Source organism: Camellia sinensis, chromosome 14, assembly GCF_055761805.1.
Source record: "Camellia sinensis isolate YWXY chromosome 14, ASM5576180v1, whole genome shotgun sequence".
NCBI classification, from domain to species: domain Eukaryota; kingdom Viridiplantae; phylum Streptophyta; class Magnoliopsida; order Ericales; family Theaceae; genus Camellia; species Camellia sinensis.
The window spans coordinates 84753686-84767124 of record NC_138974.1 but is presented as its reverse complement, the minus strand read 5'-3'; the positions used below and the strand labels follow the sequence as shown (position 1 = coordinate 84767124).

The 13439-nt window shown below is 40.2% G+C and overlaps 1 protein-coding gene, 1 long non-coding RNA gene and 1 pseudogene across 7 annotated transcripts in view; 1 reads left to right on the top strand and 2 right to left on the bottom strand.

Moving 5' to 3' along the window:
* The window catches only part of LOC114273718 (coiled-coil protein), a 44959-nt gene that overhangs the window by 18497 nt on the left and 13023 nt on the right, over positions 1-13439 (bottom strand). For all 5 annotated transcript variants that reach the window (XM_082907291.1, XM_082907293.1, XM_082907292.1 and 2 more), the window contains 3 exons: positions 11523-11642; positions 10730-10761; positions 10507-10645 (listed from right to left, as the gene is read on the bottom strand). In XM_082907291.1, the coding sequence (XP_082763417.1) occupies positions 10507-10645; positions 10730-10761; positions 11523-11642 (291 nt within the window). The remainder of the gene's footprint in view (positions 1-10506; positions 10646-10729; positions 10762-11522; positions 11643-13439) is intronic.
* Positions 388-1881, top strand: LOC145808008 (plastidic glucose transporter 4 pseudogene; annotated as a pseudogene). The gene has a single exon (XR_014351476.1). The product of XR_014351476.1 is annotated as a plastidic glucose transporter 4 pseudogene (transcript).
* LOC145808009 (uncharacterized) lies at positions 3174-3459 on the bottom strand. The gene is made up of 2 exons (XR_014351477.1): positions 3358-3459; positions 3174-3315 (listed from the first exon to the last, which is right to left on the bottom strand). It is a non-coding gene; the product is annotated as an uncharacterized LOC145808009 (long non-coding RNA).

The following is a 13439-nucleotide window of genomic DNA, read 5'->3' as shown; positions in this document are numbered from 1 at the left end:
TCTTCATGTTCCTAATTTTTCCACTAACTTACTTTCTGTTAGTAACATTACTACTGCTCTCAATTGCTCTGTAACCTTTTTTCCGACTCATTGTGTCTTTCAAGAACTGGCTACCGGGAAAATGATTGGTAGTGGTAGAACATAAAGTGGACTACACTTTCTGGATACCGTTCGTCATGCATCAACTTTGGCCTCTCAAGCTCTTCAATGCACTTCCGACTCCTCCCTTCGTCTTCTTCATCAGTGGCATTGTCGTTTGGGATATCCTTCCTGTTAAAACCTATCACCTACTTCACCCACTTAAACCTACTCCACTAAACCTAACCCACTACACCACTACCACCACACCTACTCCACTAAACCTAACCCACTACACCACTACCACCTCCACTTCACCTACTCCTTACCTACTACACACTCACCCTCTTCTATATATAGGAATCATGAATCATTGTAATAAATATAACATTATATCAATCAATAATACAATCAATATCTATACAATTCTCTATTTCTCTTTATACATTAAAATTTCTACATGGTATCAGAGCAAGGTTGAGCCTAGCATTTTCGCTTCACCGGCGGGCGGCAGCCTTGCCTTGGCCGCCTGCCGGACCTCTCATCTCTCAACTGTTTCTGCATCACTTCCACTACGCCGCGAAGCACCGGATTCAGCTCCTGGATTCGGTTCAGGTAGAAGTCAACGAGCTGTCTTGATGTGAGCTTCTTGCCGTTTACTTGCTGGAATTGGAATTGGCATCTCATCTGCTATTGTGCCACTTTACATATCTGAGATCTCACCAACTGAAATTCGTGGCACACTTGGATCTGTCAACCAACTGTTTATCTGTATTGGGATTCTTGTAGCATTGGTGGCTGGGTTGCCCTTAGCAGGAAACCCTTTATGGTGGAGGTCAATGTTTGGTATTGCAATGATACCCTCTGTTCTATTGGCATTGGGAATGGCATTTTCTCCAGAAAACCCTCGGTGGCTTTATCAGCAAGGAAAAATTTCTCAAGCTGAAATGTCTATAAAAACTCTATTTGGAAAAGAAAAAGTTGCTGAGGTTATGAATGACTTAAGTGCAGCTAGTCAAGGTTCTTCAGAACCAGAAGCTGGTTGGTTTGATCTTTTTAGTAGCCGCTATTGGAAAGTTGTCAGTGTTGGTGCAGCACTTTTCTTGTTTCAACAGTTGACTGGAATAAATGCTGTTGTATATTATTCTACGTCTGTATTTCGCAGTGTTGGAATCGCATCTGATGTTGCAGCCAGTGCTCTCGTTGGGGCATCAAATGTTTTTGGTACAACAATAGCATCCTCTTTGATGGACAAACAAGGAAGGAAAAGTCTTTTAATGACAAGCTTTGCTGGAATGGCAGCTTCAATGCTATTGCTTTCCTTGTCACTCACTTGGACGGTCAGTGTGTGAGAAGTAAAAACAGAGAGCAGTGAGTCAAGCCTGAAGAAGTGTAAGACAGTAACCTGCACAGTTTCTATTTCAGCACAGAAAGCAAAGTCTCTCTCTCTTCCTTTTAATTAAGTGTTTAAACACCCTACACACCACCTCCACCCACATGGGTTGGTTCCCACTTTTCATCGTCAATATGTTCACACTCTCCTCCATTTGATTCCAAAATCCATTATTTTTATTTATTTTCTCCAAACCACTTTCCTTATTTCCCCCATCTTTCATTTTGATTTCAAATATATTTTTATTATATCTTTCTTTATTTTTCTTTCACATTATTTTTAATCGTTTTCAAATTCCATTCATACCATCTAGCTTTGCACACCAAACCATATTTTATTCTTCTCAAGGATAAACCCCGATCACATTTTTACACACACACACAAAAAAAAAAAAAAAAAAAAACACAAAACGATTTGTTTTCTTTTCTGCAGACGGTCACCCACCGACCTCACTTCCTCTATTCTGCCGCCGGTCTTTTCTTCTTGCCTCCGTCCTGGGCGGCCCTTGACGGTGTTGCCTCCGTGTTTCCCACTCCACTGGGCACGATCACTCCACCCTGTTCCTCCATTACAGCATATGGCGGACCTCCAAATCGGAACATAACGGTGGCCTTCCGCTTCAGCTCCTTATTTTCCGCCTTTAGCACACTTATCTCTGCTCGCGCATCCTTATACATGCGCTGGAGCAGAGCCAGTTGGGCGTTTAACTGCTGCACCTCATTTGTCCTACTTTGCAGCCGGTGCGACAAGTTTGTGACCGCAGTCATGATTTCCACACATGACTTCAATGTATACTGATTGGCCTCAATATCCGTTTGCACTGCCATTTTTTGCTCCACCGACCGCATCGGAAAGTTCAACGGAGCAAAACCAGAGGTGTTTGGTTGAGGTTCACGGGCCACCGCACCAGTTATCTCTCCTGTTGACTCGTTGAGGTCAGGAAAGAGAGTGAGCAGACCACGGGAAGAAGAGGCCATGTTCTGGGTAGCTGAACGGGAAGAAGAGGCCATGTTTTTTGGGTTGCTGAGTGTTTCAGAGAAAGGTTGGTTACAGAATGGCAACAGAGTGTTCCAGAATCTCTTTCTCAGAAACGGAAGAGTTTTTTCAAAGGATTTTCGGCGGTTTCAGACTGGTTTGCACAGCCTCCGCCTCAACCTTGGTTAAATAGCCGAGGCCGACACGCCACTCTGTCGCTCACGTGCCTCGCCGCGTCTCCGGCTCACCTTTTGATGGCTCGACGCTTTCTGTCAGGCACGCCTTTTGATGAAGTGGGCGCGCCTTTTGAGGGCGCGACTTTTGAGGGCTCACTATATATATCCATATATATATATATTTGGGCAGCCTATATACACCATCATACAGTGTATTTTTTAAGGGTCCGACAAGACTCTGTAAACTGTCCCGACATTGATTCCGGTTAGCTCCTTCATGGGTCCGACAAGACTCTGTAAACTGTCCCGACATTGATTCCGGTTAGTTTCTACAAGGGTCCAGCAAGGCTCCGTAAACTGTCACAACAACTATCACAACATTGTCTGCTACAACGGTCCGATATGACCCCATAAACTCTCTTCTACATCGGTCTAATACAACCATCCAGTGTCCTCTACAACGTTATGACACCACCATACAGTGTCTTCACCATCGGTCTGACACGACCATACAGTGTCTCCTATCCTCTTTTCTTTTATGTATTCGTCTATTTTCTTGTTTTGTTACTCTCTCCAAACTCAAGTTGGCTAGTTCCTATCCCCCTTGAGTTTGCGGGGGGCTGTTAAAACCTATCACCTACTTCACCCACTTAAACCTACTCCACTAAACCTAACCCACTACACCACTACCACCTCACCTACTCCACTAAACCTAACCCACTACACCACTACCACCTCCACTTCACCTACTCCTTACCTACTACACACTCACCCTCTTCTATATATAGGAATCATGAATCATTGTAATAAATATAACATTATATCAATCAATAATACAATCAATATCTATACAATTCTCTATTTCTCTTTATACATTAAAATTTCTACACTTCCTTAGTATTTTAGCGAAACTTTTTCCTTCATTAGTTCAAGATTGTCCTAAGAATAACTTTGTTTGTGATGCTTGTGAGCTTGCTAAGCATAAATGTACTTGTTATCCTTTAATTAATAAAAGAAATGCTTTTCCTTTTATGCTTATTCATACCGATGAGTGGGGTCCTTCCCCTGTGGTTTCTGCTTTTGGTTATCGGTGATTTGTCATGTTTATTGATTGTTATTCTCATGTGACTTGGATTTATTTACTTTGAACTAGAAACGAAGTTTTCTCGTGCTTCAAAATTTTTCATAGATGGTGTCTAATCTCTTCAATGCTACTATCAAAATTCTTCAGAGTGATAATGGGACGGAATATGTTGATAGAGCTTTCAGGACATATCTCGAGGAGCATGACATTCTTTATCAGACTAGTTGTGTTGGCACTCCTAAACAAAATAGAGTGGCTCAACGCAAAAATGGCCACCTCCTTGAAGTTGCTCGCTCTTTCTTATTTACCATGAAAGTTCCCAAGTCTTTTTGGAAGGATGTTGTTCTTACCGTTGCTTACCTTATTAACCGTATGCCCTCTAGTGTCATCAACTTCCAAATTCCTCTTGAACTTCTTCCTGTGACTTATCCCACTTCTTCCCTCCCGCCTCGGGTTTTTGGTAGTGTCTGTTTTGTTCATCTTCAACGTCGTACTCGTGGGAAGCTTTATCCTAAGACTGTCCGGTGTGTCTTTCTTGGTTATTCTGCTACTCAAAAGAGCTACAAATGCTATAACCCTCACACTCGTAAGCTTTATGTTAGTATGGATGTCACCTTCCGTGAATTTGAGTCTTTTTTTCCTTGTCCTCCGCTATCTCCTCCGAAGGAGTGTTATGGATGAGATTGCGGATGAGGAGGCATCATATCAGCATGAGTTGTTTTTTTCCCTTCCTAATCAGCGAGCTGTTATTTGTGGTGAGGGGGAGCCTAAGAGTTCTGTTGATGAGTCGTTTGATATCGGTGGTCGTTTGGACAGAGCCGATCTTAAGACTTATTCAAGACGTCTGAAAGAGCAGACTTTTCTTGTGTCACCAGGTCAACCATCATCTCTCATGCCAGTTGAACACCTACTTTCCACTGACTCTACAAGTAATGATCCCCAGCCTATTTCTCCACTAGTTGTTGATAGTCCTGTGTCTCCTTCACCAGTTGTTGATAGCCCTGTTGCTGATGATTTGAGTCTTCCTATTGCTCTTAGAAAGGGTGTTAGAGCCTGTACTGGACACCCCATTTCTAAATTTGTGTCATATGATTCGTTGTCTTCTACATATTGTGCCTTTGTTTCATCTCTTTCTTCTGTGTGTATTCCGCAGGGTTGGAAAGAAGCTATCAACGATCCTAAGTGGAAGGTAGCTATGGTAGACAAGAAGAAAGCTTTGAGTAAAAATAACACTTGGGAGTTGGTGTCTCTTCCTAATGGAAAAAAACTAATCGGATGTAAATAGGTGTTCACTATTAAGCACAATGCAGATGGGACAATTGAACAGTACAAAGCAAGACTAGTGGCCAAAGGATTTACCCAGACATATGGAATAGAATGTCAAGAAACTTTTGCCCCTGCAGTGAAGATAAATTCCATTCGAGCTATTCTTTTGTGTGCTACTAATTTGGGATGGCCTTTACAGCAACTAGATGTGAATAATGCCTTTCTTCATGGGGACTTGAAGGGGGAAGTATATATGGATGTACCTCTAGGATTCTCATCTCAATCTACAGTTGGAAAGGTTTGTAGATTGAAGAAGGCTGTGTATGGTTTGAAACAATTTCATTGACCTTGGTTTGGTTTAGGTATAAGCAAAGCAATGCAGATCACACCTTGTTTGTCAAACGCAATGTACATAAGGTAACAGTGCTTATTGTATATGTGGATGACATAGTTGTAATAGGTAATGATGAGAAGGAGGTGACCCATCTCAAGATGCAGTTAGCCAAAGAGTTTGAGATCAAAGACCTTAGTTCATTGAGGTACTTTCTTGGGATTGAAGTTGCCAAATCTGATAAAGGCATCTTTATTTCTCAAAAGAAATACATTCTAGATCTTCTTGAGAAAACGGGCATATTGGGATATAGACGAGTTGATTCACCGATTAGGACCAATCATCATCTTTGTAGTGGGGTTGGTGAGCTTGTAGAGAAGGAAAGGTACCAAAGACTTGCGGGAAGACTGATATATCTATCTCATACTCGTCCAGATATTACTTTTGCAGTTGGGATAATGAGTCAATTTATGCATGATCCTCGTACAACTCATTTGGATATAATCTATCGCATTTTGAGGTACCTTAAATCTGCCCTGGAAAAGGAATTTTGTTCTCTAACATGGTCACTTGAGTTTGGAAGCATTCACAGATGCAGATTGGGCAGGCTCTATAGGTGACAAACGCTCTACCTCCAGTTACTGTGCTTTTGTAGGGGGCAATCTAGTCACATGACATAGTGAGAAGCAGGAGGTAGTATCCAGATCTAGTGCTGAAGTTGAATATAGAGCTATGGCACATGGAACATGTGAACTAATGTGGCTTCAATCTTTGTTTAGTGATATAGGGCTTGATTGTAGTGATCCCCATGACTTTGTATTGCGACAACAAGGTTGCTATTAGTATTGCACACAATCCTGTTCAACACGACCGGATTAAGCATATTGAGATTGACAAACATTTCATTAAGGAGAACTTGAATAAAGGTGTGATATGTATGCCTTTTGTTAAGTCTAAAGATCAACCGACGGATGTTTTTACTAAGGGTGTTAGTAGTAAGGTCTTTCACCCCATTTGTTGCAAATTAGGCATAAGAAACATCTTTGCACCAACTTGAGAGGGTGTGTAAGTGTTAAGGGTAGTTTGGTCTTTATGTCTTATTCTTATTATTATAAATAGTTGTGTGTAAGGGGAAAACACTAAGTTTTTGAATCAATATTATATACAGCAGCGTTTCTTTCTCTCTCTCTCTACAACTTCTTCTCATCTATACATTCAAAACATTCAACAACATCCATCCACAGACGAGGAAACTGAGTGCAAGAAATAAAGATGAATGTGAAGAAGTCGTCAAAATAATGTCAAACTCAAACAGCTCCATTCTAGTAAAACCAAGATAGGACAATATCACTTTTTTTTAGCAGCAGAACATAACGTTGATATTGACATTTTGGCACAAGTAAAATAATGTAAGAATTTATGTATTATTGATTGATGTCTTGATTGATAGATTACAAGATTGATAAATTACAATTCCTATACAATCTATATATAGAAGAAAATGTGGTAGTAGGTGTAGTGGAGGTGATAGTGGGTTAGGTGAAGTGGAGTGTGTAGTGGAGTAGAGGTAGGTGAAGTGGAGTGTGTAGTGGAGTAGAGGTAGGTGAAGTGGAGTGTGTAGTGGAGTAGGTGAAGGTAAAGATGGGAAATTCTAACAGCCCCCCGCAAACTCAAGGAGGAGAGAAACTAACCAACTTGAGTTTGGAGAGAGTAACAAAACAAGAAAATACATAAAAATAAAAAAGGATAGGAGACACTGTATGGTCGTGTCAGACCGTTGGTGAAGACACTGTATGGGGTGTCATAACGTTGTAGAGGACACTGTATGGTGGTGTCAGACCGATGTAGAAGACAGTTTATGGGGTCATGTCGGACCGTTGTAGAAGACAATGTTGTGACAGTTTACGGAGTCTTGCTGGACCCTTGTAGAAACTAACCGGAATCAATGTCGGGACAGTTTACAGAGTCTTGTCGGACCCATAAAGGAGCTAACCGGAATCAATGTCGGGACAGTTTACAGAGTCTTGTCGGACCCATAAAGGAGCTAACCGGAATCAATGTCGGGACAGTTTACAGAGTCTTGTCGGACTCTTAAAAAGTTGCACCCTCAAAAGGTGTGCCCAATTTTGTCAAAAGGCGTGCCATCAAAAAGCGTGCCCAATTCATCAAAAGGCGTGCCATCAAAAGGCGTGCCATCAAAAGGCGTGCCAGTTTGTCGGGCGGCAAGAGGGGCGCGATACGCGTGGCTGCCTCGGCTATTTAACCAAGACGAAGGCTGAGGCTGAGGCATACCATTCTGAAACCTCTGAAACCAACCCTTCGCTGAAAAAACTCTGCCTCTGCGGAGAGAGAAACTGTGGAACACTTTGTTGCCATTCTGTCACCAACCCTTCCGAACATTACCAGTCTGAAATTGCTATTTTCGCTGAAACACTTAGCAACCCAAAAACATGGCCTCTTCTTCCCGTCCAGCTACCCAGAACCTGCTCACGCTCTTTCCAGAACTGAACGAGCCCACAAGAGAAATAACTGGTGCGGTGGCCAGTGAACCTCAACCAAACACCTCTGGTTTTGCTCCATTGAACTTTCCGATGCGGTCGGTGGAGCAAAAAATGGCGGTGCAAACTGATATTGAGGCTAATCAGTATACTCTGAAGTCATGCGTGGAAACCATGACGGCGGTCACAAATTTGTCGAACCGGCTGCAGAGTAGGACAAATGAGGTGCAGCATTTAAATTCCCAGCTGGCTCTGCTCCAACGCATGTATAAGGATGCGCGAGCAGAGATAAGTGTGCTGAAAGCAGAAAATAAGGAGCTGAAGCGGAAGGCCACTGTGATGTTCCGATTTGGAGGTCCGCCGTATGCTGCAGTGGAGGAGTATGGAGGAGTGAACGTGCTCGGCGGCGTAGGAAACACGGAGGCAGCACCGTCAAGGGCCGCCCAGGACAGAGGAAAGAAGAAGAGATCTGCAGCAGAGTAGAGAAGAAAAATCCCACTGTGGGTGTTGGGTGTGTTATGGTGGTTTTTTTTTTTTTTTTTTTTTTTTTTTTTTCGTGTAAAATTATGATCGGGGTTGATCCTGACATGAATAAAATAAGTGTGTTTGGCAAACTCGAATGGTAGGTGTGGTAAGGCAGAAAAATCAACTGGAATGAATTTTTTTTTTTTTTTTTTTTTTTTTTTGTGAAAATAATAATAATAATAATAATAATAATAATAATAATAATAATAATAATATTAATATGGAAATCATGGAGTGGGCGGTGGTACAAAAATATTGTGTAGAAAAAGAGGGAGATGGTGGAAAAGAGAGGCCACTCATGTTATTAAAATAAATTAAGGAATTAAAAAAAATGATATTGGTTTTGTTTTCAAAAAGATGGATTAAAATAAATATAAAAAAAGAAAAAGAAAGTGGAGACCATGATGAAAGGTGGGAACAAGTGTGCTGGTGCTGTGTTGTAATGGTCAGAAAGAGAGATAAGAAAATAAAATAAAATAAATTTCAAGGTGCTGTGTTGTAATGGCATTGAAATATCCACCATCATAAAGAGTATCAGTGGTGCTGCATATGTTTATGAGCATTATTTGAGGCCTTTCTTTCTTAACCCACAGCAGACTGTTAACGTCTAGTATGTCCCAAGGAAGAAGGACATCTTCAGTAAGCCAGATGACATTCTAACTGCTGCTGAGAAGTACATAGAAGAACATGGCCCGGAAGCATTTGAGAAGCTTGTTAGCAAGGATAGGGAAACCAAGTTCAGGAGTAACAATTACACGTATTTTGATGAGGACCACAGCTATTGAGCCTTGTTTGGCTGAGGGAAACACCTTTTTTCCGCTGCTGTTAGGAGTATCTTTCCGGTGGAGAAGCTGCTATGGACTATTTGGGGAGAGTGATGTCGAAAGCCGGAGCCTTGGATCTCGCCACCAGCGTCGGCGGAAAGATCGAGAAAGACGATGTTCTCTCCGCTGTCCAGAAGTATGAGCAGTATCACGGCTACTATGATGCCGAGAGAGAATGAGATGTTATGAAGATATGATGAGGAGGTAGGTATGTAGTAGACAATTCTAGCGGACTAGGTTGAGGTCCGGCGGGCGGCCAAGGCGAGGTTGCCGCCCGCCGGTGAAGCGAAAAAATATTAAATTCTTAACCTTGCTCTGATACCATGTAAGAATTTATGTATTATTGATTGATGTCTTGATTGATAGATTACAAGATTGATAAATTACAATTCCTATACAATCTATATATAGAAGAAAATGTGGTAGTAGGTGTAGTGGAGGTGATAGTGGGTTAGGTGAAGTGGAGTGTGTAGTGGAGTAGAGGTAGGTGAAATGGAGTGTGTAGTGGAGTAGGTGAAGGTAAAGATGGGAAATTCTAACAAATAACAACATAAGTAAAACAATCAGCAAGCTAAACTTTAATAATCAGCAACCTTAAGATTAAGATTAGCTTAGCTCTTCTCTTACCTACTCTTCATCTACTTCCTCTCATCTGCTACTTCTTGGAGAAAGCAAAGATATATTAGTACTTCCTTTTTTTTTGGCTGCATTTTATGGTTTCAATTTCAATAATTTATCCCCTTTTATGAAACTAGATTGTGTCTTTTATTAATCTTTATGTTTATCAAAAACATAAAAAATGAAAAAATATTTTTGATTCTTTTATTCTTTTTTTTTATTCAAGATTCTTTTATTCAAGTATAAAGAATGTCCTATTTAAACCTAATTCTCCCCTTGTTAACATGCTCTGCCTGAAATTGTAGAGTAAATCCATTTACTTGAAGAAAAATATTAAGGTTAGTTATATTTTAGCATACAAAAGTTGCAAAACAAATTATATAGATCTGATTTTTAAAGTAAACATCCAAAACTAATTATATGATACGAGTAAGTCTATGTGAACAGAAACCAAACACGGAATGGGACACAAAACTCTGTGTTCCTAGCATGACTGATATGATACAGATCAATTACAGCACCAAATTTCACAAGCAGCAATAGCTAGAAAATGTTTAATATCAGTTGAATCAGCACAGACAGTGAACTGATATGTACCAATGATAACAAATGATTTAGGAAGAGAATTTTAAAATTTGTAGACAAAGTAGAAATGTATATATATAATCACAATCTACAATATAAACAGAGTAATTAACACCAAATGACCCATAATACAGTGATGACGATAGTTTTTACCTTATCCGCTAGTTGAAAGCTCATGATTGCATGATATGAACTCATCAATTTAAAAAGGGCAGCTAGTGTTGTCAATAAACATTGCCTAAACTTGGATTCAGGTATTTGATGGCATAGATCACTGTAGGTAAGTCTGGAACTGGAAGATATTTAAAAACTAAATCAGAATCAGCATGGTTTATGCTAAAACCAAACAATGTATGCAGAGACATAAAAGTAATACCTACTACTTTGCATATTGGAAGTTTCCAGGTCCTGCCAAATTTAAATAGTATCTCAGTGAGAATGTCGTTCAATGAAAAAGTGTGTCTGCGTGTGTGTGTGTGTGTCATTCAACCATTATTTAATTATCCACTCTATCAAGGGCTATATGCTCACATAATTAAATAATTCATATATTCCGCTTCTACCATTTCCATTTACGGTGATCATCATCACTTGTAGATGACTCAAGGTTATAATTTTGCATGTAATACAGTGGCATCAAAATGATAAACATAATGATATACTTGGTTCTATTGATCTTAAGGAAATGTAACACACAAACCACGCCTAGGCCAAAGAAGTCCAAATCCACAAACTATCTCCAAAAGGACCTGACTCACGAAAGAGTGATGGAGACTTATTGGCTCACTAGGGTGGGACAACTACTGGATGTGGGCCGAATACACTTTTCTGTCCTTCGATCTTAAAGAAGTATAAAAGAAACAGAGAGAAACCATATCGGAACAAAAATAAGTCCAAACGCATGCACTACCTCCAGAAGGGCATAACACTAAGATGACTGGAGAGTTATAAGACCCACTAAAGTGAGACAACTATGCGATGAGGGAGGGGATACACTTTTCTTTCTTTTGTTCTTCAGGAAATCTACAGACTGACAAACTACACCTGGCCCAAAGAAGTCCAAACCAACACAAACACAATGATATGCAAGTATCTTGTTTCTTTTCACTTTGTTAATCTCCAGCTGCTTCACTAATGAATTCAATTGATAATAGAATGCAGCAGCATACCTCCTGCAAAATATTTTTCAAGACAGAATGGGTTACTGAGAGAACCTCCTGCATAAAGAAGCTTTGTATCTTTTCAGCAAGACCAGAAACATCCCCAATCAACGCATAAGCATCAACCACCTACAAAGCATTGAAACGCTCGTATCAAGAAAAAAATGAAAACAACAAGAATGCTGAACAACAAATGCATTACAATCTAAGAAGCAAGAACACACCAACACATCAATTTTCAAAAAATGTAAGACACGACACATGAGGGACATGCACTAAATATATGGTTTTATATATTTATTATATGTCATATATATGAATATTTCATTCAAAGATAATAAAAATTGTAACACAACACTTTATTCTAAAGTTTAAGGGAAGAGGATTAATAGGTATAAATTGTTACTTTCTTTTTTCTTTTTACCATTGTATTGGCTAAGTTACTTATACTGTGTTTCGTGTGTGTGTGTAAGCAATGGACATGTGTGTCCCCCATGCATCAGAAGTGTGTCTTGGTCTAAAACTAATAAAAAATAATAATATAACACATTTGGCTATATGCCCAACACATGTCAAGAAGTGTCCGATGAGCATTGGTGTTGGACATGGACATGCGCCTTGGAAGTGTCCATGCTGGTAACAAGTCCATTGAAAAAAACTAACCACGTAATGAATGCATAAAAAGATGTCAGAGAGAGCAGAACACATCAAACATTGCAACAATGATTAATCTCCAATCAATAATTACTATGGTGATCTTGAAGAGGAGGTGTTCATGAGCCTACCGCCGGGATTTGAGCAGAGACTTGGAAGCGACAGAGTATGCAGATTGAACAAGTCATTATACGGACTCAAACAATCACCAAGAGCGTGGTTTGAACGCTTTGGGAAGGCAGTTATCAGTTGTGGCTTCTCGCAGAGTCAAGCAGATCACACAATATTTTATAAACATTCAAAAAACAGTAAAATTGCAATTTTGATTGTTTATGTTGATGACATCATTTTAACTGGTAATGATGAAGCAGAGTTAGCAGCCCTCAAAGAGAAACTCGCAAAAGAATTTCACATTAAGGATCTGGGAGCCCTCAAGTATTTCCTCGGAATGGAATTTGCAAGATCCAAGGAAGGTATATTCGTTAATCAGAGAAAATATGTTCTTGATCTCCTTGGAGAAACAGGTATGCTTGGTTGTAAGATGGTGGAGACTCCGATCGAGCCTAACTTGAAGTTACAAGCTGCTAAGGCTGAAGAAGTCAAAGAGAGGGAACAATATCAGCGACTTGTCGGGAAATTGATTTACTTGTCTCATACGCGGCCTGATATTGCCTTTGCAGTCAGCATGGTAAGTCAGTTCATGCACTCACCAGGGGCAGAGCACTTTGAGGCCGTTTATAAGATCTTAAGATATTTGAAAGGAACTCCAGGGAGAGGCTTACTGTTCAAGAAACATGGACATCTTCAAGTTGAAGTATACACAGATGCAGACTGGGCAGGAAGTGTTACAGACAGGAGATCAACATCCGGATACTGCTCCTTTGTAGGTGGGAACCTAGTTACATGGCGGAGTAAAAAACAGAATGTGGTAGCTAGAAGTAGTGCAGAAGCAGAGTTCAGAGCTGTTGCCCATGGAATCTGTGAAGTAATGTGGATTAAAAGAATTCTTGAAGAATTAAAGCTTTCTCACCCGACACCTATGAAGGTCTATTGTGACAACAAAGCAGCTATATCTATAGCTCATAATCCAGTTCTACATGATCGCACAAAACATATAGAAGTGGATAAACATTTCATCAAGGAGAAAATCAATGTTGGCATAATCTGTATGACCTACCCTCCAACAGGTGAACAATTAGCTGATGTGCTTACGAAGGGACTACGCAAGAAGCAATTTGATAAGCTGACTAACAAGCTGGCTATGGAAGATAT